The sequence below is a fragment of the Miniopterus natalensis genome, chromosome 9 (assembly GCF_054644295.1).
Source record: "Miniopterus natalensis isolate mMinNat1 chromosome 9, mMinNat1.hap1, whole genome shotgun sequence".
Taxonomy (NCBI): Eukaryota; Metazoa; Chordata; class Mammalia; order Chiroptera; family Miniopteridae; genus Miniopterus; species Miniopterus natalensis.
In genome coordinates this window covers 20,971,424-20,994,067 of record NC_142089.1, presented here as the reverse complement: position 1 = coordinate 20,994,067, position 22,644 = coordinate 20,971,424, and the positions used below count along the sequence as shown (strand labels likewise).

The 22,644-nt window shown below is 53.7% G+C and overlaps 1 protein-coding gene across 1 annotated transcript in view; it reads left to right on the top strand.

Moving 5' to 3' along the window:
* The window catches only part of GRIK3 (glutamate ionotropic receptor kainate type subunit 3), a 186,049-nt gene that overhangs the window by 127,100 nt on the left and 36,305 nt on the right, over positions 1–22,644 (top strand). Inside the window, exons 4-8 of the mRNA XM_016219946.2 lie at positions 2,819–3,000; positions 5,250–5,303; positions 14,369–14,542; positions 15,118–15,261; positions 20,041–20,148. Coding sequence (XP_016075432.1) covers positions 2,819–3,000; positions 5,250–5,303; positions 14,369–14,542; positions 15,118–15,261; positions 20,041–20,148 — 662 coding nt within the window. The remainder of the gene's footprint in view (positions 1–2,818; positions 3,001–5,249; positions 5,304–14,368; positions 14,543–15,117; positions 15,262–20,040; positions 20,149–22,644) is intronic.

The window sequence follows — 22,644 nt, the reverse complement described above, 5'->3', positions numbered from 1 at the left end:
GGTCAGTCAACCTCTCTGGGCCTCAGTTTCTTTACCCGTAATGTTGGAACAGCAGTCCCTAATCTGCACGCTTTCTAGGACAGGGAGATGGCTGAGCGGGTAATGAATGCAGAAGTGCTTTGTAAGTGAAAAGCACGACTCCAACAACATGATTCACTGCAGATATTTTGGGAGAGATTGATTAGGGGAGCAGCCAGGAAGGAACGCTCATCTCGGGCAAACAAAAGCGCCTGGTCTTCCTTTGGGCTGGGCTGAGACGGGCCTCCGGTCTCCTTCGGGAATACACTGATGGGAAGGAGCTCTGACATTTGCTGCTGGAGAATGTGGGTCACCGTGTATTCCACGGGGCAGTGCACCTGGTTGACAGGAAGACTCTGGTGGCCTCTGCTCCAGCACCCGGGCTGGCCCTGTCCTCATGTCCTGGGTCCCTAAAGCCTGTGAGCCTGCGGCTGCTGTGCTTGAGCTGAAAACCAAGCAAGTGGGAGCACAGCGTGCACGCAGGGCCTTCCGGGTAACAGGCGCAAAGGCGCAGCATCGGCCAAACCAAGGATTTCTGAGATTAGCTTGGGTGGGGGGAAGGCTGGGTGTGTGTTTGGGGGGAGCTTGTGACCCCTACTTCCTCTGCTAAAGTCCAGTGGTATCCCTCTCCTCTTCCCCATCAAGTCTGTTATTAGGAGGCACTGGGCCCCTATGGATCTAGCCACTCAGGGCTCCAGAGCCCTCTCCCCACCCAGCCTCCCGGATCTGAGACCTTCCAGGGAACTGGGCATCCTGATGCCCACAGCCATGGCAAAGCTTGTTTGGGAGACTTTGGGAGGCTTAGGTCCCAGGGTTCTATTTCTGTCCTCTCCAGCATAGTAACATGAAGGACACCAATCAGATGGCTTTCCTGACACCCAGCCCTCAGGAATGGGAACGGGAGGCTGAACAGACCCAGACATGTGTGCCTGAAATAGCTTTGGAAACGGGGGCTCTCTGTTGGAAGGCACCCGAAGAGGGCTGTCTATAGGGTGAGGGAGTGGGGCAGAGAAGGTAGGGGACTCTGTCCAGAAAGGGGACATTGTAACAGTTGATTGCAAACTTTAATCTAACACAAATTAATTTAAGCAGAAAAAATGAGGGGGATGGGATGGGATTTTGTTGGCTCTTTTAACTGGAAAGTTCAGGAGTCAATTTATCTTCAGGTACTGTTTGATCCAAAGGCTCAACTGCATATCATCAGGACCTGTTTTCTCTGTTCGGCCTCTCTGACTTCTGCCCTGTTGGAATCTTTCTCAGGTTCCATGTGGTGACCCCCAGGTTCACATAATCCTTATTTGGAGTTAAATGGAAAAGGGGTACATCTTACTATTTACTCTAGCACTGGAAGCCACTCTGAGAGGACCAGCTGGTGGCACATATCTATCTGTAAGCCCATATTCATGCCTGATTGGCCAGGCTGGGACACATGCTGTGCCTTGGAAGCTGGGGATAGATCCTTCCTGGTCATATGGACTGAGACAGAAGGAGGGTCGTTCCCTAAAGGAAAATCAGAGTTGTTATTGGGGGAGTGGAGCATGGCTGAGTACACAGTGCAGCAAGGACTCAGACCCCGAGCCCTTAGTGTGAGCAAGTGGTGGTGGTGGTAGTGGGTAAGGATCTACCTGGGCCCTCAGCCTTGTGCTGGCTGAGCCCCTCCCTGCAGTAGAATTGGAGGCAGAGGAGCAGCCAGCAGGCTTCCTTCCAGGCTAAGCAGAGAGGCGTCAGCAGGAATGAACCTTGAAATAGGGACAGAAATGAACTTAATTAGACCTTTGCAAGCCATTTGTCTCTAGGAAGTGACATTTAGTTTTCCCTGGAAGTCCCCAGATTAAGTGGTTTTGCAAAATGCTAAGGTGGAGAGTGGATTTTTCAGTGTGGGGAGAGAAAAACACTGAGTCAATCCAATTACGGAAGTTTGGGCTGAGAACCACTTAAGCAGACCCTGGGCTAGGGCTGTGGGGACCCAGCCCCTCATGTTAAGGAGTTTGGGGCAGGACCGGGGGAGTAAGGTGAGGCCAGAGGAGGCTAGTGCTGAGGGTAAGGCCACCTAGTTGTGGAAGGGGGAGATCTTGTCTGGACAGAACAGTAAGGGTAGGCTTCATGGAGCGGGTGGTTGTATTGAGCCTGAAAGAATGTCAGATTCACTGAGGAGTCTGTCCTTGGGGGTGGGGGTGGGGGCTGGGCACAGACACCACCTGGACTTACCCTGTCCAGCTGTTGCTAAAGTTGAGTGTGGAGCTGCCACTTGTGCCTGCATCCTAGAAGCAGGTTACTAAGGGTATTTAGGAAGATTTTGTCCCATGCCTCACAATGTTGCAAGGGGGCAGGGGATGAAGAGGGGATGGCGTCTGGTTCAGGCTCCATTAAGTCTCTACGCCCAATTCTAGGTTGGAGAGGAGGGGGTGGACGTGATCAGTGAGAATTTGCTCTCTGTCCATGCCTACTTTTGAATCCACATGTGTGTATGTGTATCTGTGTGCACACACGTTAATCTGCATATATACACATATACTGATCAGCCCAAGCATATGCCCTGTCTGTATCAACGTGCATGTAAACGTATGTTCGTATGTGCACGCCAATCTATGTGCATGTGCAGACATGTACAGCAGCGTGCACATGTCTGTGCCTGAGTTCGCTAGAGACTGTGGCCATGCACATGCTCATATCTCTGTGGGCCGCGAGCCCGAGTCTGCAGATCTGTGGCCATGGCAGGTATATGCACATGAGCCTGCGGAGACCTGTCGCTGTCTATACCTGTGCGTACACATGTCTTTTGTGTCCCGTGGCCTCTCAGGGCTCATCCGACTGCAGGAGCTCATCATGGCCCCATCAAGATACAACATCCGCCTGAAGATCCGCCAGCTGCCCCTGGACTCTGATGACTCCCGCCCCCTGCTCAAGGAGATGAAGCGAGGCCGGGAATTCCGCATCATCTTCGACTGCAGCCACACCATGGCGGCCCAGATCCTCAAGCAGGTGCGCGCTGGCCAGCAGCAGGGATGCTCGGCATCTGCCTGCCCCTCCCCGCCTCCTCTTCCCCAAGTACAGGCGCGATGTCACCAGATCTCAGTTTGACCCTAGTCTGCCTCTTGCCGGCTGTACGACCTTGGGCGGTCCCTTTGCCTCTCTGAGCCTGTTTCACCAGCAGCAGAGTGGACACAGTGGTCTCTATCGTCCGAGCTGGCATGAGGTGGGAGAAGAGGATGGGTGAGCAGCCACAGCCGGGCTTGGGGCATGAAGGGTGCTGGGTAAATGCTGCTTTTCATGCCATCTCTGCAGGTGGGAAGCAGGGGCTGCAGACGGGCCTGCAGCCACACGGGACAGGAAGCACAGAGAGGCCTGGCGGTCTCAGAAACAGCCCCAGAGCACCTCACTGCCCCTTCCAGAGACTGATCCCCATGCCCGCAGCACTTGGTGCTGCTCTCCCATAACTAAGAGGTTTATCCAGGTTCCTCGCACCATCTGCTCGGCTCTGCAGTGACGGTGGAGGAAGAGAGTCCTGGGTGGGCCCCTGATCCTGGACACGGCACAGTGTGGCATGCTGGGAACGAGAGCCCAGCCCCCTAAGAAAGAAACAGACAAGGTGCCTTCAACCCCTCCGAGGGCGTCACGGAGAGACCAGAACACTCTGATTGCAGCCAGTGCTCTGTGTAAAGGCAACGATGTCCCAGAAAGCATCCCTGGTGACTGCAGGAGGCATTCTGGAGGGTCCTGACACAGGACACCTCGAGGGGCAGGTGGCAGGAAAGGGACATGGGGTACAGTGGAAGAGGTGCTGAGCAAGGCCTGGGAGTGGTTCAAGGCCTGGGGGAGGGCTCACGTTCCACCCTTCAGTTGGGCCCACAAGGGGCGCCTGAGCGAATGGCAGCTTCTGCCTTCCCCTGAGAAAGCCCCAACCAGCCTCCTTCACGTGGTGACAAAAAAGCTCATTGGAGACCTTGAATCCTTCCCCTACCAAGAGCAAGGGGCCCTGGAGCCATCCCCACCTCTGTGGGTGGAATGAGTGGTCCCCCCTCCCACCGTCACGGAGGGTTCAGTGCCATGAGGAAGGGAAGGGTTTATCCCGGTGCCGAAACATGGGCGGCACTGGTGTGGGGCATCTTTAAAGTCGCCACTGGGGAGACATTGCTCCCCAGAAATCCCTTAACCCCCACCCTCCCAGCCAACTGTGCCCAGGGCATCCCTTCTCTCCCCGGCACGTGTAACAATAAGAATGACAGTCGCAACTTTGGTTTACCAAGGAGTCACCCTGAGCGAGGTACTCATAGTTCCTCATTTACCGCCAGCCTGGAAGTGGGGTCGGTTATTATTACCCAGTTCACAGGTGAGGACACTGAGGCTCAAGGGAGAGTAGCGGGCCCTCGGTCATCCAGCCTGCATGTCAAAATGTACTCCCAGGTCAGTCTGACTTGAACACATCTATAATTTAAAATGAAGATTCTTGCTCAGCTAAACACCGAACTAAACAAAAATAAGTGTGTCTGCCTGCTGAGGACTTCTCTGAGCCTTTCACCTGTGGGTGCCGGTCTTAAATCTCCTAGGGGGGAGGAGATGTGTGGCATTTTCTAAGTGGATTGCTGCAGTGACATTTTTCGCTCAGAGCACTTTGTGGAACCAGCATTCTCAAGAACTCTGTAGAAAATGCATTATGGTCATTAGTATTATAGATCATAGGCTTCTAATAAAATACATTAAATGTATGAACTGTAGACCTCGTGGTGGTGTGTAGTGACCCCACCGCTGCCACGTGGCCTGCTCTGTGGTCAGCCCTTCCTGGAGGCTGGGCAGAGGACAGACCCTCCTCCTGGGCCTGCAGGGCTGGTGGGGGCTGGGCACCTGAACACCTCTCTCCAGAGCTGAGACGCTGGGCTCAGCTGAGTAGAGCCTGGGCACTTGAGAAGGTATCTTGGGTTGTGCGGCAGGCCCAGAGTGATGCTTACTAAAGCAATGGACCACCAGCCCTGCCCCACCTTGCGAAATTTGGAATCTGGAGAGTGTGACCCAAGAATCCGCATTTTAATCTGCCCCGGGTGCTTTTACTGCTCACTCCCCGGTGAAACCCACCACTGTCTGCCAGCCAGCCCTGCTCACTGTGTGGAGAAGGTCTCAGAATATCCCAGCCCACTGCCGGCCTGTCCCGCCGCCCAGTCCTCGGCGCTGGGGTGGCCGGGGTGGGGGCTGCTCGGGCATTCCCTACAGGTTGCTGACACTCTGCTTTCCCACAGGCCATGGCCATGGGCATGATGACCGAGTACTACCACTTCATATTCACCACTCTGGTAATGTACCCCCGGGCCCTGGCATGGTTGGGGTGGGGTTCCCTCAGAGCAAAGTCAGCCCAGTGGGGCCATGGGCTGCAGCTAGAGGAGGTCCAGGCTGGAGCTGCCTTCCTAGGGCTGTAGGTGTGGCCCCAGGTAAGGGCACGAAGATGTCTTTGTGGCCTGCTTACTTTGAGAAGTGGCATTATGTGTGACTAAGGGCAGGAGCTCTAGAACCTGCCAGTGTGAACAGAAGCCCCTCTGCTTACCAGCCATGAGGCCTCGGGGAAGTCATTTAACCTCCCTGTCTCAGTTTCTTCCTCTGCAAAATGGGCACAGTAATGACATCTACCACCTAGGATGGTTGTGAGGACCCGAAGAGTTAATACAGCAAATGCTGAGAACAGTGCCCAGCACGTAAGAGCTAGAGAAGTGTTAGCTCTCATTATGCCGACCCTCGGCTCCTAGCCCACGCTTCCCCACGCATGTCTCAGGCATCTCACAACAAGAATGGCCACTTTGGATTCCTTTAGCATCCATTCCAGAGTCTACCCACTCACTATCAGCTAGGCCAGCCCACCTGCAGGCTCCAGATGGGTCGTATCCAAACTCTGAGAACATTTAGGTCCATTTAAACCCATTAGGATAATTAGTTGTGATCTGAGATCAGCAAAATAAAGATCCCTGTGCCAAAGGGGCACCAACTCCCAGACACCCTGCCTTGGATCCAGGCGCCTTCTGACCTCACTGGGGCTGAGGGTAGACGCTTCCACACAGCCCAGGTCCGGGCGAGTGACAGCATTGCTAACCACCTTGCTGCTGAAACAAGTGCCCACATTCTGCATCCACCTCACTGCTGCAGCTCTGCAGGCCTCTGACTGGTTCCTTCACTCATCCAGCATGCAGATAACATTCTTCTCAGAGCCCTGTGCTCAGCTGAGTATCTCAGGATGACTGGCACTGAGTTCTTGCCCTCAAGGAGCCACCATCCTGTCTGGTCTGCATCCCTATGAACAGCTCATACAGCAGGCAGATGCCCATGGGGCATAGTGAAAGGAGATGCCAGATGCCAAGGGCCTAGTGGAAGGTAGAAAATTTGAGGCAGGCTTTATTGGAAAAGAAATGCTTGAACTGGGCCTCAAACTATCAGTAGGAGTTCACCAGGGAAAAAGAGGAAGGGTATGCCACACAGAGGGAACAGCATAACCAAGGGCTAAGGGGCAGGCTAGCTGTTCAGTGGCATGCTGGAGCCGGCTCGCTCTGGCTGATTGTGAGAGGCGATTGTGTTCATCTCTTCCCAACTCCACATTTAGTAATGTCACATAGATGGCTTGAAACTGGCCACCATGGCAGCATTCAGACTATGGAAGTTGGCAAAAGGTACAAATAAGAGTTTTTTACCCCCTCTCCTCTGAGAGCTGGTTATTAAGCATTTACCAGCACACCACTGCTTGTCACCCTCCTTCCACCACCACCCCCCCACACACACTGCACACTGTGCCTATGGCAGAGCTCAGGAGCCACCCTGTTCATTCTCCTGATCCAGAACTCAGACCTAGGGACCTTCCAGGGGCCATGTAAGGAGAAAGTGATCCTAGAAGCTAGTGACTGAGACCAGGCACCTTCTTTCCCTAGTCCCTGGATTTCTGCCCACCCAAGCTGGCTTCTCTAGCCATGCTGTATGCTGGGAAGTCATTGGGGCTGGAGGATGAGGCTGCCAGGTCCCCAATATTCCACCTTTGTTTGGGGCTGGCAGCAGGGCAGAGGTGCAAGTCTGGGAGAGTGGAGTGGGGCATATTCCAGGAGCCCAAGCCCTGTCCCTGGCATGGCAGCCCTGTCCATTCCATCCTGGGCTCCTAGAGACCAACTTCTGGCCTTCAGGGGTCCCAGCCAGCCTTATGTCCGTAGCTCAGCACTTTCTTCTCACACTTGTATCCCACTGGCTCACATCTCTGAGTTGTCACCGCTCTGAGTTGTTGTGGCAAAGCCCTGGAGCCCATGATGGGGAAATACAAGGGAGGAACCAGGGGCCACTGCAGCAGCAGGCAGATCAGCCGGGATTGCTGAGGTCACTGCAGGCCATGTCCATCCACCCCATTCTCCTTTCCAGCACAGTGAGAGGAGAGCAAGCCTTGGAGGTACAGACAAGGATGAGAGTCCCTGACCTACCATGTGGGCAGATTACTTAACCTCCCTGAGCTTCAGTTTTCTTGTCTGTAAAATGGGAATAGGTAGTTGTGATGCCTCAGGGCCTCAGGTCCCTCATTTGGTCTTTTGGGGGTTTAAGGAACCGAAGTCTTTCAGGTCACCTCAAGCCATTCAGGGTTCAAGAATCAACCATCAGGTCACAGGAGCAGACGGAGTGTGGTTCTAGGTCCAAAGCAACTCTGGACATGACAGGATGATGGTTCCAACCCTTTGCACTGAGACTCAGCCAGTGTCTCCCACCTTTCCCCTTCTTTCCTCATTGCTTCCTCCCCCTACTCTTGGTCTCTGCTCCTTAATCAAAGGCTCCATCCCTGGAAACTTCACACATCACAGCTGCCCTGGGCTCCCTGGGCTCGTCACATCCCAACCGACCATCCATTCCGCCTCTGCCACCTCTCAGCACCTCTTTCTCTGAGTGTTATTGACCTTCCCCAGGTCAAACTGCTGACTGGCCAAGGGCACTATATAGGCATTTGCAGTTGGATAAAGTTCACTATTCCATAATGTTCTGCTCACCATAAATGTGTAGCATCCCCATCCTCTAATTTCCAGGCTTGGTGACAGAAAAATAAATCCTGCCCCACATTTTCAAGCACCCTAGGGTGGGGGCTGGGTCCAGATTATAAAAACCACCTTTGGGACAGGTGACCACTCCCTGGCCAATCAACTGAGGGCTGTTGGTGGGAGGAGGGGTACAGTGGACTCCCAGAATCCAAGATATGCCACCAAACAGAAGGCATGGGCATTGGGAGTTTCCTTTAGAAGCAGCAGAAACAAAACTCGCACATCTTGGTCACCCACCCTGAGTGTGGGCCCTTTCCCCCTCTGTCCGCACAGGGCCTGTGGTTAAGCGCTCCCTCGGTCTTGTTCCCAATCCTACCTCCAAACATTCTGTTAAAGCCATAGAATGGTTCATGCCTCATTCCACCTGGCTCATGCCTCATCCCAAGGCCAAGAGGGGTGTCCCCTCAGGGAGCTGAGGAACAGCAGGGCCTGAAGCTTTGGACCCACAGCCCTGTGGCCCAACCTTCTAGACAAGAGTCTGGAGAAGGCGCCACCCCAGTGCCCTCCACATTGATGCCATTGCCCAACTAGGGTCACAGTTGGAGTTCTTGGAGGGAGGAGCAGGGCAGGATCCGGGTGTCCCTCCTCTAGCCCCAGACAGTGTCTTCTTCTCTTAATTTTTCATTTCCTTAGTTCAGTCATTCATTTACTCACTTATCCAGCAGCCATATACAAATGCTCTCTAGGTCCCAGGTACTGAGCTAGGCACTTGGATGGGAAGCGGTGTGCAGAGATGGAGTCAACACAGAGCTCACCAGCTGGTAGGCTCCCTTCACACATACAAAGGACCATGGCCGATTCGCCTCCATATCTCCAGTGCCCAAATAATGCCTGGTAGACAGTAGGTGCTCACGAATGCCTGAATGAATGAATGAATGAATGAATGAATGACTACAATACAAAGTAGAAAGTAATCAGTGAAGACCAGAGACTCTGATGCCAGTCTATCTTCCTGAGTCATAATTGAGATTCTTTCACTTCACTGCTCTGTGCCTCGTTTCCCCATCAATGAAATTGTACAATAACAGTACTACCCATAGGATGGTTATACTGACCATTAAATCTGTTGACATCAGTATAGTGTTTAGAAAAGTGCTTGGCATTTCGTTCTCTGTATGAGTGAAGTCAATTAGCTAAATAAACTCCTGCTTATGTTTTCTGTGTGCTCAGCATACCTCATCTCATCCAACTCCAACTCTCCAAGGGAGGTATGGCTCTCCCAGTTTTACAGAAAAGGAGAAACTGAGGCTCAGAGAGGTCACTCAGGAAGAAAGGGGTGGAGCAAAGACTGTTAGCAGTGAGGAACCCTTCGCTGAGGCCTATCGCACTGCGAGCCTGCAGGAGTGTTGACCGGCCTCCTCTGGCCAGCTCTGATTCCACATGGCGGGCTGTGATGGTCCAGGCCTGGCAACTGACACCAATAGAGGCAATGGAGCCTCCACAAATCCCAGCAGCACCCAAACTTCACAGGTTCCCAAGCCCTTTCTCCACATCACTGATTTTCTTCTTCACAGAGCAGAGTTTGCTTCCCCTGTTGATTGATGGGAAAGCCTGGGACCAGAGAGGTTGAGTGATCTGCCCCGAATCTCACAGTGGATCAGTGACAGAGGCTTTGGCCCCTGACCTCCGGCCCTGCCCGTGGCTGTTCCAGCCCAGTGCCCTTCCTCCCCACACCTTTCCTAGAATCAAGAACAGACCTTTCCAGGGAAGCTCAGCCGCCACAATACAAACAGTTCTACAATGGAGTATGTGGGGGGGGGGAACACTACCAGGGTGTCTCCCGGCAATCCCCACATGCCAGGGCATTGGCTATGTCCCCTGGGTCCTCTCCCAGCCCATGTTCTGCTTCCAGCTCCAACTCTAGGACCCTCCTTCCAGCCCTGTTGGCTTGAGAGTTTCCCTAGTGATTCCACCCCTGCCCATGGGTCAGTCGTGGCTGTATTGGAAAGGCAGTGGCACTTGGCATTTATCTCATTCTCTTTAGGAAACCCATGCCACCAACTCTTTGCCTCTAAAAAATTCTCCAAACTTGCTTCTCCCATGCAGAAGACATTTTAATTACCCCAGCTGCCATTATCTGTGCCAGCCAGCTTCGAGCCCTTCCCAGATAACCCCACGTTAATCAGCCCCAGCTGAGCCCCTGGAACATGTCATGTGTAGGTAAAAGCCTGGAGGTGAAAAAAGAATTATAATAAATTAATAGATAAGCAATCACAATTAATGCCACTTCGCAGCAATAACAGTTATATCATGGGGAAGATATTTTCATCTGTCATTCCTTAAGGCGATGTTTTCCGAGCTCCTGCTTCCACCCAGTCAGACCCATGGGGTGCTAATGAATTAGTCTATTATGTTATGCTGAATGTTTCTAAAAGGTCCCTCGTCGACACTGAATTCAGTGTGTCAACATTTGGCATGGAGAACAGCAACTTTTTGCCAAGCAGCAAGGTTGCGCACGGTTCACTGTGTACAGCATTTGGGGTCTCAGCCTGGGGCAGTCTGGATCAAAAAATTGGAGCTGGACAAAGAGGCCTCTTTACCAGCTTCCTGTTGTCACTGCCCTCATGTCACTGGGATGGCGCATTTGGTGCCACAAGCCCCACAGCACTTTGCAGCTAAGCCCAGGCTCGAGGGGACAGGGAAGAAGGTGACCCCAGCACTGCCACCCCAGCAGGCTCCCCCTGAGGCCGTGATTGCCTACAGCATCTGTGTAAGTGTCAACAGAATGAAAGCTGGATCTGGACACGGAAAGGGCTGTTGTTACCAGCACCCGAACCCCCACTGAAGCCAGAGGTGCCTCCTTCCCACTGAATCCAGTTCTCCCCTGGTCCTAGAGGAGGCCCTAGGCAGCTAGTGCGTTGGCATCTTTCAGGCCACCCTGAATTGGAGAAGAGGCTGAGCCCAGTGCAGGGTAAGAATGAAGAGGGCACCCCCTGGGGGCAGAGCTCAGCTTCTCTTCCATGGTCCCAGCAGTTCAGCTCTGGCCCCAGACTTGCAGACACCTCGTTGCAAAACAAAATCCCTCCATCTTCCCAGACCCACCTCCTTCAAAATTGGTTTAGGTAAGATCTCTTGCTCCTGAAGCAATGCCCTCGAGGATTTCCCAAATTACCTCCAGCCCAGGTAATTTACCCAACCGCTCCTAACTTTCAGCCCCAGAAAGAGCTCCCCCCAAGAGGTGGATGTGAAACAGCAGTTTCTCCACCTCAGACTCTTCCCAGTGACGTTTAGGTGCTTCTTGGCTGGCTGAACCTGACTTCCACTTTGGCTGATGGGAGTATTTGACTCAAGGGCTCACAGGGGAGACAGACGCAGACATAGACAATTGTTACCAGTGGGGTGAAATCCCAGAAGCCCTAGGATAAGAGCAGAAGCACCCCTGACCCACCCTATCAAAGCCATGTAGAGGAGTAGTCAGGGAGGCTTCCTGGAAGAGGTGACACCTGAGCTGAACCTCAGAGACTAGCTCACCCAAGAAGAGTTGAGGAGACAGGCATTCTAGCCTAGGGAGCGAGCACACAAAGGCACTGCTCAGGGAATGAGCAGCTGCATGATGGGAGCAGGGGCTGGTGAGGAATCAGAAAGGAGAACAAAAGTAGTTTGGTGTTCCTGGGCAAAAAAATGGGATGGTGGGGGAAGGAAGTGAGACTGGAGGGGCCAAGAGCTCTGTAAACTATACTAAAGAATTTGCACTTTTTTCTGAGAAAGCAGCTCTTGAGAAAGGATCCATTGGAATATGTTAAGCGTGGGAGTGATAGGGCTGGATTTACCTTTGGAAAGACCCTTCTGAGTGCTGGCGGGGGCCGGTGGGGGACTGTAATGCCCGTGCGTGTGAACTGGGGGCTGGGAAGAGCATGTATCATTGCAGGGCAGAGGGTCCAATGCCATTTTCCCGGGTTGTGTAGCCTTAAGCAAAAGACCTAACCTCTCTGCAGCTCGTTCCTCTAAAATGGGGTGATAATAACACCCCCCGTGTGAGGTGGAAATGTGACCCGACTTTATACACAGAAGGCACCCAGAACAGGGCTGCTGCTCTGAGGTTTGTGGGTGCTCAGTAAATGTTAGCTCATCATGATTACCTTTATGTTGCCAAGAGAGGAAGGCAGGAGGGACCCAACTCACGTCTGCCTCTCCCTCCAATAACCCAGTGATGTCCTTGGGGCTGGGCCCGGGAGCCGTCACACCTGAGGGGCAGAACGTGACTATTTGTGAAACACATGAAGTGCGCCACGCACCAGGCGTGTGTCAGTACATCCGTTAACCCGTTTCTTCCTCATGACAACCCTACAGGGCAGGCACTACTGTCATCCCGTTTTTCAGATGAGAAAACTAAGGTAAGGAGAGTAGATGAAACTTGAGCCCAGATGGCCTGGCCTGGTGGTCTGTGCCCCACCTGGTTCCCTGGGGCCGCCGCAGTGAGTTGTACCCAGGGAGGCGCCCTGGGAAGAGAAGCTTCCTTCGGGCTGTGCCCTCCCCTCTCCTCGCTGCTCCCACGGAGACTAAGGCCATAGAGCCGCCCTCAGGCCAGCTCAGTAGCGACCTCCCATCTGCTCAAGACCCTGCTTCCTGCTCCACCCAGCCCCTTCCCCATCCCAAATCCTGGCCTAGAATCAGGGCCATATCTGTTTGGGCAGGGCTGGGACTAAACTGTCTAGGCCTGTCCCCTACTCCCTAAGCCTTCCAAGAGGAAAGCAACACAGTGCGTTCCAGAAGGATGCCATTGGGGGAGGGGGGGAGGGAAGAACAGGACGAGTTTAGCATCAGTTAAGAAGATCTCAGACCAGAGGCAGCCCGCGCAGTGTGAGAGCTGCTCTGCGGCTCCAGGTTTTATCACTCATCTTCCCACAAGCCAGCATCACCTTAACCGAAGCCGGGACTGTGGTGGGGCTGAGTGTTCCTCAGCCACAGACAGTGTCCCCAGCCACTCCCTCCCAGCATGGGATGGAGTGACTAAGCCCGAGGGCCCAGGAGAGAGGATGGGCGAGGGTCAGGGTGGAAGGCACCTTGGTGAGGCAGAGTACAGAGAGTAACAGCAGATAAGGAGGAGCTCGGACAACGACCGTTAGACTCAGTTTCCCCACTAGTGGGTTGGGACCAACCTCGAGTGTCACAGTATATTTTTTCAAACAATTAAAAACATAGACTGTAGAATGAAATGTGTCAACGATGTAATCAACTCGTTAACAAGGGCGCCGGTGGGAGGGCAATGCTGGCCCAAAGAGCTTGTGAGGGACTGAGTGTTTAGGTGTTTGGTGGGAAAAAACACAAAATAAGGCTGCTAGGTTAGATACAAGATGGGTTAATGTCCTACAGGGCAATAAAACCACAACCGTGTGCATTACCCTCTTTATGGACAAAAATCTACAAGTGAACCCAGAGCCTGGGCCTTTAACCAATAGCTAAGAGTGAAGTGCAACCCAGGCGTGTCCAGGAGAAACACACAATCCTGGGTAGGCAGGTAAAACAGGTTTCCTTGCTGCTCTCCTGCCTTATTTCCAGGTTTAGGGGAATGTTCTTAACAGGACAAAGTTCTGCTCTGCTCCTCAAGCTGCCACCCGCCAAGTCATCTCTTTTCGGCTTAGCACCCGCTTCTCCCTCTGTGTCTGCACCCCCTCTCCGGAGCTGCAGGGAGGGTGACGCTGGGCTGCCCCGTGCATTCAGGCCCACTTTTCTGGCCTTTGGGCCAGGGCCTGCCCACTGTACCAGGCTGGACGTGACCTGGCCCAGAGACAGACAGGCTGGCCACCAGTCACCTACTCCTAGGAGGCAGGGGTGAGGGGGTCCTGGCCTGTGATGTGGGGGATGACTGGAAAAGGGCAAGGGCAATTGTACTTTTTGAGTTCCTGGAAGAAAAGACTTTTGAAATACCCTCCTTTGGGGAATGAAATACTTCCTTTAGCCTCACTCTGGATACTTGGAGCTACCCAGGCCCAGCACCACAGAGTGGGCCTCCCCCATCGGAGGAAATGACCATTATGACTGTTATCAAGCTGCTGTTCGAGGCTGGGCATTTTGTATGAGATGCTTCACCAGGTACCATAGAGGAGGCACGGTCCCCACTTGGTAGATGAAAAAACTGTCAGTGACTTGCCCGAAGCCTGGCAGTGAGTACATGGGGTCAACCACCAGACAGACCGGAGTTCCAGTGGACTCCAAGTGCAGTGCTCCCTTGAGTGCTCCCTCACCACTGGCCTCTCCTCCCCGGGGCCCTGCAGGGAGCTGCAGCGAGGACTCTGGGGACAGCAGGGAGTGTGGGCAGCGGGCTGGAGCTTACAGCGGACACACCTTTATTCCCACGAACTTCTCTCTGTCAGGATCTTTATGCATTAGACCTGGAGCCCTACCGCTACTCGGGGGTGAACCTGACAGGGTTCCGGATCCTCAACGTGGACAACCCCCATGTCTCGGCCATCGTGGAGAAGTGGTCCATGGAGCGGCTGCAGGCGGCTCCGCGGGCCGAGTCCGGCCTGTTGGACGGAGTGATGATGGTATGGCTGAGGGAGCGCCAGCCCCGGGGCTCCCCTTTCCCTTCCTCCTTCCTCTTCTTCCTTCTTGCCTGCCTCCCTGTTCCTTAGTTCCCTCCCACCGCTCCCCTTCTACTTGCCAGCTGGATCTTAGGTTAGGGGCCAGGACACAAGGGAGTTAGACACAGTCCATGCCGAGGTCTGGAGTACAGACATGTAACCTGCCAGTTGCAGGGAGCTGGGAGAAGGACCAGTGGACCCAGGGCAGGGAGGACCTTCAGCTGTGACCAGCAGAGGCTGGGCAGGCAGGGTCAGGACAACAGTGGGGCAGTGGGGCAGTGGGGCAGTGGGGCAGTGGGGCAGTGGGGCAGTGGGGCAGTGGGGCAGTGGGGCAGTGGGGTGGGGTGCGGTGGGAGGGACGGCCAGAAGATGTGAGCTGCAGGGTGAGTGGGGTGTCCCCAGAGCAGCACAGTCAACCCAAGCCTGGCCTCTCACCAGGACCCATGTGCCTGTGGTGGGGGAGGGTAAGGGGACAGGGCAGGGTGGGCAGAGAACTCTCGGGAGCTGTTCTCAGACAGGCCCTGGGCCCTCTCCTCCAGACCGACGCCGCCTTATTGTATGATGCCGTCCACATCGTGTCCGTGTGCTACCAGCGGGCACCCCAGATGACCGTGAACTCCCTGCAGTGCCACCGGCACAAGGCTTGGCGCTTTGGTGGCCGCTTCATGAATTTCATCAAGGAGGTAAGTGCCCCCCACATTCCCCACCAGGGCCATCTCCCTGGGGGTCATTGGTGCTGCAGAGTGGTCAAGGGCTCAGGGTTGGGAGTCAGATTCAATTTTCAGTCCCCATGAGCTTGAGCCTCAGTTTTCTTGGGTGATAATGGCATGATAGGACCAATCTTACAGGGTGATTGAGAAGCTAAGTCCTTGGCACATAGTAGGTGCTCAGTGGGTAGTCAGCATTGTCAGCAAGACATAGCATGGGCTTAAAGTGCAACAGATGAGGGGCTTCACTTCTGGCTGTGTGACCTTGGACAAAATCAAGAACCTTGCTGAGCCTCGGTTATCTCATCTGTACAATGTGATATGGAGCATCCCAACCTCATGGAGTTGCTGTGAAGATGAAAGGTGACCACGTGGAAGGTGCTCAGTGCAGTGCAGAAGGTGGAGGGGCTCAGTAAATAGCAGTCAGCCCCACAAACTCCTCTTTACGCCATGGGCCCACTGGCCAACTTCCCAGCCAGGATCCCCTCCAGGGGCAGCTCTCCTGGCACCGTGGCAACTGTGGAGAGGTCCCATCCAGGGAGCAGATTCCAAGGAAGCAGAGAGCAGAAACTTGTCCCGCTGCTGAGAAGGTGACCATGCAAACACACAGTACCTACTTTTAATTTTAAAGGACTCTCTCGGGCACTGCTGTGCTTGTAAACTATGGATGGCAGTTTATTGTTCCCATTTTACAGACGGATGAAGCTAAGGTCTGGGCTTGCATCCTGGCTCCATCCCAACTGGCTGTGTGACTTTGGGTGAGATGACTAACACTTTGGTCCTCAGTTTCCTTGGCTCTATCATGAGGATAGTAAGAGTGCCTGCCACAAAGGGTTGTTGGGAAGACAGTGGAAAACTGTTCACAGAGCACCTAGCCTAGGGCTGGGCACAGTCACAACCCTATAACTAATAGATGAAGAAGGCTCAGGAAGGCGAGATCTGGGCAGGGAGATCCTGGGTCAGGGAGAGCGACCCTGTCCGGGGCAATACCAAGTGCACTTAGGGGAAGCCATCCAGGAGGCTCCATATAGACTGTCTCTCTGTAGCAATCACAATGGACCAGAAATGAATCAGCATTTATTCAGCAGATATTTGTGGCTGCTGGGTGCCAGGCAGGGAGCTAAAGTGGATGAGCCCCTGCACTCCCAGAGCTCAAGCCCAGGCAGATATCCATCACATCTTCCCATTAATGAATGCAATCCCACACCAAAAGGAAGGCAGCACTATGGAGGTAAATAACTGAGGAAGCCGCCACCTTACACCCACTGCCACCGCCTGGGATGAGGCCAGTGGCAGCTCCTCTGCATTTAGAATGACACTAATAGGAATGTGGATGAGACACAGACTTGAGTTTGACGCGTGTGCCTTTGGAATTTATCTCTCCCTCTTCCCAGCTGTGTGGCTTTAGACAAGTTCCTGGACATCCCCAAGCGTCAGCTTCATCACCTGGCAAACACCATCGCATAGTCACTGTGAGGGAGCAATTAAGTCCTTGGCACTGGTTGCCTCCCTCCTGGAAGAGAATCTAGTGTCCATTGTTTTGGTACAAGGGGATCACTATGGTCCCTTCTCACTCATCCCCTCAAAACTGCAGAGGAAGTTCGACTGTCCACTGCCCTGAGCAAGGCCTGGCTGGCCTGGGTGATCATCGGCTCGTTCTCAGGGAACTCTGAGGCCTGACTCCTACCTCCCAGACCTCCTTCCTCCACAGGCCTCCAGCTAAGTAGCGACAGGCCAGCGTGAGGGGCTAGTGAACCTTGCCACAACCCTGGGACCCTTAGGAGCCAGACAAAAATGGCTTTGAAGCGTAACCACTTTGGGGCTGTGTGACCTTAGACAAGCTACTGAACCTCTCTGTGCCTCGGGTCCTCCTCTGTAAAATAGAGATAAAACTAGGGTTGTTGTAGGATTAAGTGATGTATGTCTGTGTGAAGACAGGACACCGCCTGGGACGGAGCAGTGCTGAACAGATTGGCTGCTCTTACTGTTGTTTCTACCATCACTACTGTCACCACTATGGCTTTTTGTTCCATGGTGGGTTTTTAGCTAAAGATCTCCAGTGCTCATAGTGTCAGGGACCCCCCACTCTGTTCACCCCTCACCCCTTGGAATGCTTGAGGTTCAGTGATACAGCCCGGATGGGAGCAGAATCATCACCATTCACACCGTAGAAAGGGGAGCCCCCTTCTACCTCCAGGGGCTGACAGCCCCATGTAGGTGTGCCCGGCCCCCCTGTTTCCTGGCCCCTGCCCAGTGAATGGCCCACCACTCCCACACCTTTACTGAGCCCTTTCAGAAACATTTTTGTCTTACCTTACTGTATGGTGACCGAGGCCCAGAGCAGCCACGTGGCTGGCCTGTGATCCCACAGCTGGCCATGACCAGGCCCCAGGTGCCCTGCCGGAGCCCAGCACAATCTTCCTTCGGACCATTTCCAAGTTGCATGTCTCTTCCTCTGACTGCGTGACAGTAAATCATTTTTAAAGACTTGGCATTTCCGAGAGGAGCTAGAAAATGCCAGGCCGGAGTTCAGAGCGTGTGAAGCATCTTTCATTTAGCGAGTCCAGAGCCTCGGCTGGAAGGGGCGGGAGGGCCGGGAAATGTCACCGGGAGGAGCCGCCAGTGGCTCCCTGCCCTGGCCCTGGCCCTGCCCACCGCCCACAGACAGGCAGTGCACCTGCTGGCATTTAATTCCTCCAGAGCTGACAAAAGGAAGGCTCCCCTCAAGAGTGCAGGTTTGAAGGCACCTGCTATGATTTCCCTTGGGGACCAGGAGGCAGCCTGAGGTGTGGGAGCCCATAGGCCGAGAGAGATGGAGGGACTGGGGAGCCAGCCCGAGAGCAGCTGAGCCTCCCCTCTAGGTCATAAACAGTGGTCTTCACCTTCTCTGATGCATCTTTAATCTCTGTGCCCAACCCCCCTCCAACTCCCCAGGCTCCATAAATCTCCCCATTCAACTTGGGAGCAATGAATGGTAACTGAAACCATGGAAAGCAAAACCACAGATAAGGGAGGACTACTGGATGTCGGACACTGTGCCAAGCACTTTATTCACTTTTTGAACACCGTGAAGTAGGTCATTTTCCCCTTCCTGAAGCTCAGAGAGGTTAGATTCCTGGTGCAAAGCCCACATTCTAACCACTTTGGTTTTCCAGCTTCCAGGACCCCCCCAGGGCTCTGGGCTAGTGTACACATTCGCCCAGCTGGGCACTTACTAGGAAGGCTTTTTCCAGTGCCTTAGAGCTGCTCAAGTGCTTATAGATGCCCAAGAGTTTTAGTTTCAGATCAACAGATAGGCATCTGTGTACCCATGAACTTGTGTGTCCCAGTGAGTGTAAGCAGAAATGCAGGGGACATTCAGCCAGGGAGAGGCTGGGAGCCTTTCTCAGAACCTATAAGTTTCCATGACCCCAGCGTGATGAGCTCGGTGCAGCCAAACAAGGACTCTGATAATCAGACCTCCACTCCCCGCCGATGCTCTGGGCCCTGAACTCCCAGCCCACCCTTGTTCCCCAGGACTCCAGAATATGTAGGTTTGTTCTTTCCCCAGACATAGAAAGCCACACATTGCACACATTGTGTGCCCGTTTGGTCCTAACCCCAAGGAGGAGGGAGAGGAGAGCATGGCTCCAAATTGAGGGGTGGGGCCCTGGCACCCTGGCTCTAGTTTGGCTCACCCTCTTATCCACTCTCTTTGCTTGGGACCCTTCTGGGCCTGCTTTCCAATCTGTAAAATGGACTCATCACCCACCAGATTGCTGTGGAGGTCACGTGGCATGCAGAGTGTGGAGCAGGGCATAGAACTAACTCTCACAAACTTTTCCTGCAAAGGGCCCAATAGTAAACATTTTAGACTTTGCAGGTCAGATGTCTCCGTTGCAACTATTCAGCTCTAAAGTTGTAGCAAAAAATCAGCCAAAGACAGTAGGTGAACACGTGGCTGTGGGCTAAGAAACTGTTTACAAAAACAGGCACCTGGGCAAGTAGTCTGCCAGTCTCTGATCTAGAAGATGGAGCCCACCCCAGTTTGGGTCCTGAATGTGCTCCAAACCTCTGTCTGCCTCTCTGTGTCAATGATGAAAAAGCTACCATGTCATTCAGAGCTCAGGTGGTACCAGGCACCGTTCTAAGTATTTTACAGGACTTACCTCATTTCACCCTCATCGAATTTTGGTGAGATGGGTACTATTATTAGTTCCATTTTATAGATGAAGAAACTGAGGCAGAGAGTGCAATGAAATTCCCAGGGTCACCCGCTAATTGCATTGGAATCCAGCATTCCGACGCCCCAGGGCTGGGGCTGGGGTGGCAGGAGTGACCCTCTCTGTCTCCCCTGGTTCTCTGGGAGCCACTGGGCATCTGGTCCTCCAGCCAGGGCCGACTTGGCCCCTTGGCTGCTCTGCCTCTCAGCAGGTCTCACCCGCCCTGCCCTGCCTCCCCGCCCCTCTCCGGGGACCTGACACGGGCTTCCCCTTCTCGTGGCTTCGAGGCGGGGGCTCATTTGAGCGCATCTGAGATCGATGTTGTACACGGGAAGGTGCTAATGTAAAGCTGGCTAAAGAGCATAATAGAATTTATGGAAATCGCTGGCTCGCACCACAGCCCGAGCAATGATGGAGGTGATTATTAATTAATCATGGTCTTGGGGGAACAGTATCAGTGCAAGGAGTAATTAAAATGAAGCATTGTACAGTTGTACTGAATGATGATTTATGAGCCTGAGGAATTGCAGCTCTGCCCTCTCCTCTCCGGCAGGCTCAATGGGAAGGATTAACTGGACGGATTGTTTTCAACAAAACCAGTGGTTTACGGACCGATTTCGATCTGGACATCATCAGTCTGAAGGAGGACGGCCTGGAGAAGGTGCGTGGGCTCAGGAGCGGGAGGGGCGGGACCCATTGTAGCCACCACTTTAGGGCTCAGCAGGACCTGGTGTGGCCTGAGCCTTGGTCCTTCAGAGAACATGAAGCCCTGGTCAGACGAGGGGTGCAGAACCCAATGGCCAGGCCACGGCAGCCACCCAAACCATCAGGGATGTTAAACCTGGGAAAAGTCACAGAAAGCTCATGGGGCAGACAGACTGTCTCCAAGTCTCTTCAGGGCTGTCATGGGACAGAGGGACAGACTTATCCTTGGGTAAAAGAAACTTTCTAAGGACCAAGGGTGCCTGCCTGGGCAGTAGTGAGCTCACTGTCACTGGAGGCATTTAAGCAAAAATTGAACAAAGTAATTGCTTATCTGGGACACTGGAGGTGATCTTGCCCTTGGAGAGAGGTTGAAGCATGTGGTTTCTGTACCACCCTAGATTTCCAAGGGCTTTATGATTCTAGGGAGTTTGGATAAGAAAAGCAGGCCCACCGGGGCCTGGGGACTCCTGTCTAGCTACCATAGAAATGTCTGTAATGGGGCCAATTCTGATCCCGGGAATCTTCAGCATATTCTGGCAGAGACAGGCTGCTGGACCGAGAAGAGAGATTTAACATTAGCACCCGATTCTCAGTACTGGGGACGGTTGGCCAGGGAAACTCCAAAACTCTTTCCTGTCAAATATAGCATCAGTCCCTTAAGGACAGGGCCTGTGGCCTCTGCTCCTAAAGTCTTCAAGGCCAGTTGACCAAGCCTTGATACAGTATATGAGGTCTCATTAAGCAGTCTTCCTGCTTCTATTTAAACTCCCCCAGTGCCGGAGAGCTCCCTTCCTCCTTGGGCAGTACTGTTGTGATACAGTAGCTGTCTCATCTTTGCTCTCTCAGCTGTTCATCCCTGAGGATAGCCTGAAATTTTAAGGATGGCCATTGGATGGCACGCATGCCGCCACTTCTCACTCCTATGCCTGTGGCTGGCATCAGTAACTGGTCATCAGAGCATCTTTCCCACTGAGCCCACCCACAGCATCCTCTCCCGGCAACTGGTACAAATTGACCATAGCTAATACTCAAGAAAAACTCTACTATACCTGGACTGAGGTTGACCTGCAGAGGCCCCCCTCAGAAGCCCCTGATCTCAACCACCCAGACTCTGGGAGAGAGCCTCTGCAGCCTGGGTCCTCCTCAGTCCTAACTATCTCACGTCCCCACGGCACCTGGTAGGCATCTAGCAGGGCATGGAGTTGGAGCTCAATAGATAGTTGCTAGGGCAAGGGTCCCTGCTGTTCATTCGGCCTCTAGACAGATGTTTGCTGAGCACCTCCTGAAGCCAGGCATGCTGCTAGGGCCCCTCAAGCTGAGCTCAGCCCACTTGACAGAAGAGAGTCTTTCAAGCCGTCTCCTTGTCTCCTCTCCTCTTACCCTGGGGGGTCTGCAAAGACACAGATCCTGCCTGGAGAGGGTACTGAGCCCCCACACACAGCCACTCTGCCTCTCATACCATCACTTCTGTTTGCTAAGCTGGGGTCATTGCTGATCCAGCCAGCTCCAGCCAGTGGCTTTGTGAGGATTAAGGTGGAATTACCTGAGCATAATTACACATCTCTCTGCTATCTGCCTTGCACAGTTGTCTTAATGGGATGTTTGCACTCAGCTTCTCAGTTTAATTGATTCCGTTTCCTGAGGAACCCCCAGCTGGGCCAAGGACAGAGTGGGCATGCCGAAACTGTCCTTGAGAGAGAGGAGCTGAGACTGGGGCAGGGCTGGGTGGAATTAGGTCCAAGAGGACCTTTAAGAGGCCCAGGGCTTCAGAACGATTTGTGAACTTTATCTTCCCTTGCCTCCCTCCAACCTCAGGCCTGATAGCAATAAGGGCACTTGTTAGGCTGCCTCGCCCAGGGTATCTACCAATTTTGGAAGTAAAACCACAAATCCCAGCAGCATCCGAGGCCCCCAGTGAGGGTCACCCACTCTGTTCTGCCATCCCCCAAACAGCTACCAAGACCAGCCTCCTGCCCAGCCCGCCTTCCTATGTGTGACACACCTCAACACTCCTTTACTCACTCCACAGATGCGAGTGAGCATCCCCCTTGCTCCAGGCCCTGTCCTGGGCTTTGGAGGGCATCTGGCCCCAGGGTTGCCCCTGGGGTTAACATCCAGTGAGTGAGCAGCTGGGTGCTGGGTCTTCCCCAGGAAGTGGGAGGCCCACCAGGCTCAGAGTAACTCTGTCCCAGGGGAGGACCCCTGATTTCCTCAAGGCATCTGCTCCACCCCATGATGGTTTCCACTGGGCTCGCTTTATGTTCACCTCTCCTTCTGCATTTCCCCCTTCAGCTGTGAAGGGTTTGCCAAGGGGGGGTGTTGCAGAATTCAGGAGACTCACCCCCTTGAGGGCCTCCTCCTGGAATGAGGGAGGCAGCAGGCTGTCAGAAAAGTTACCTCTAAGTGTCAGCATTGGCAGCGACGGTCACAAAGATGGGATCAGAACCATGGG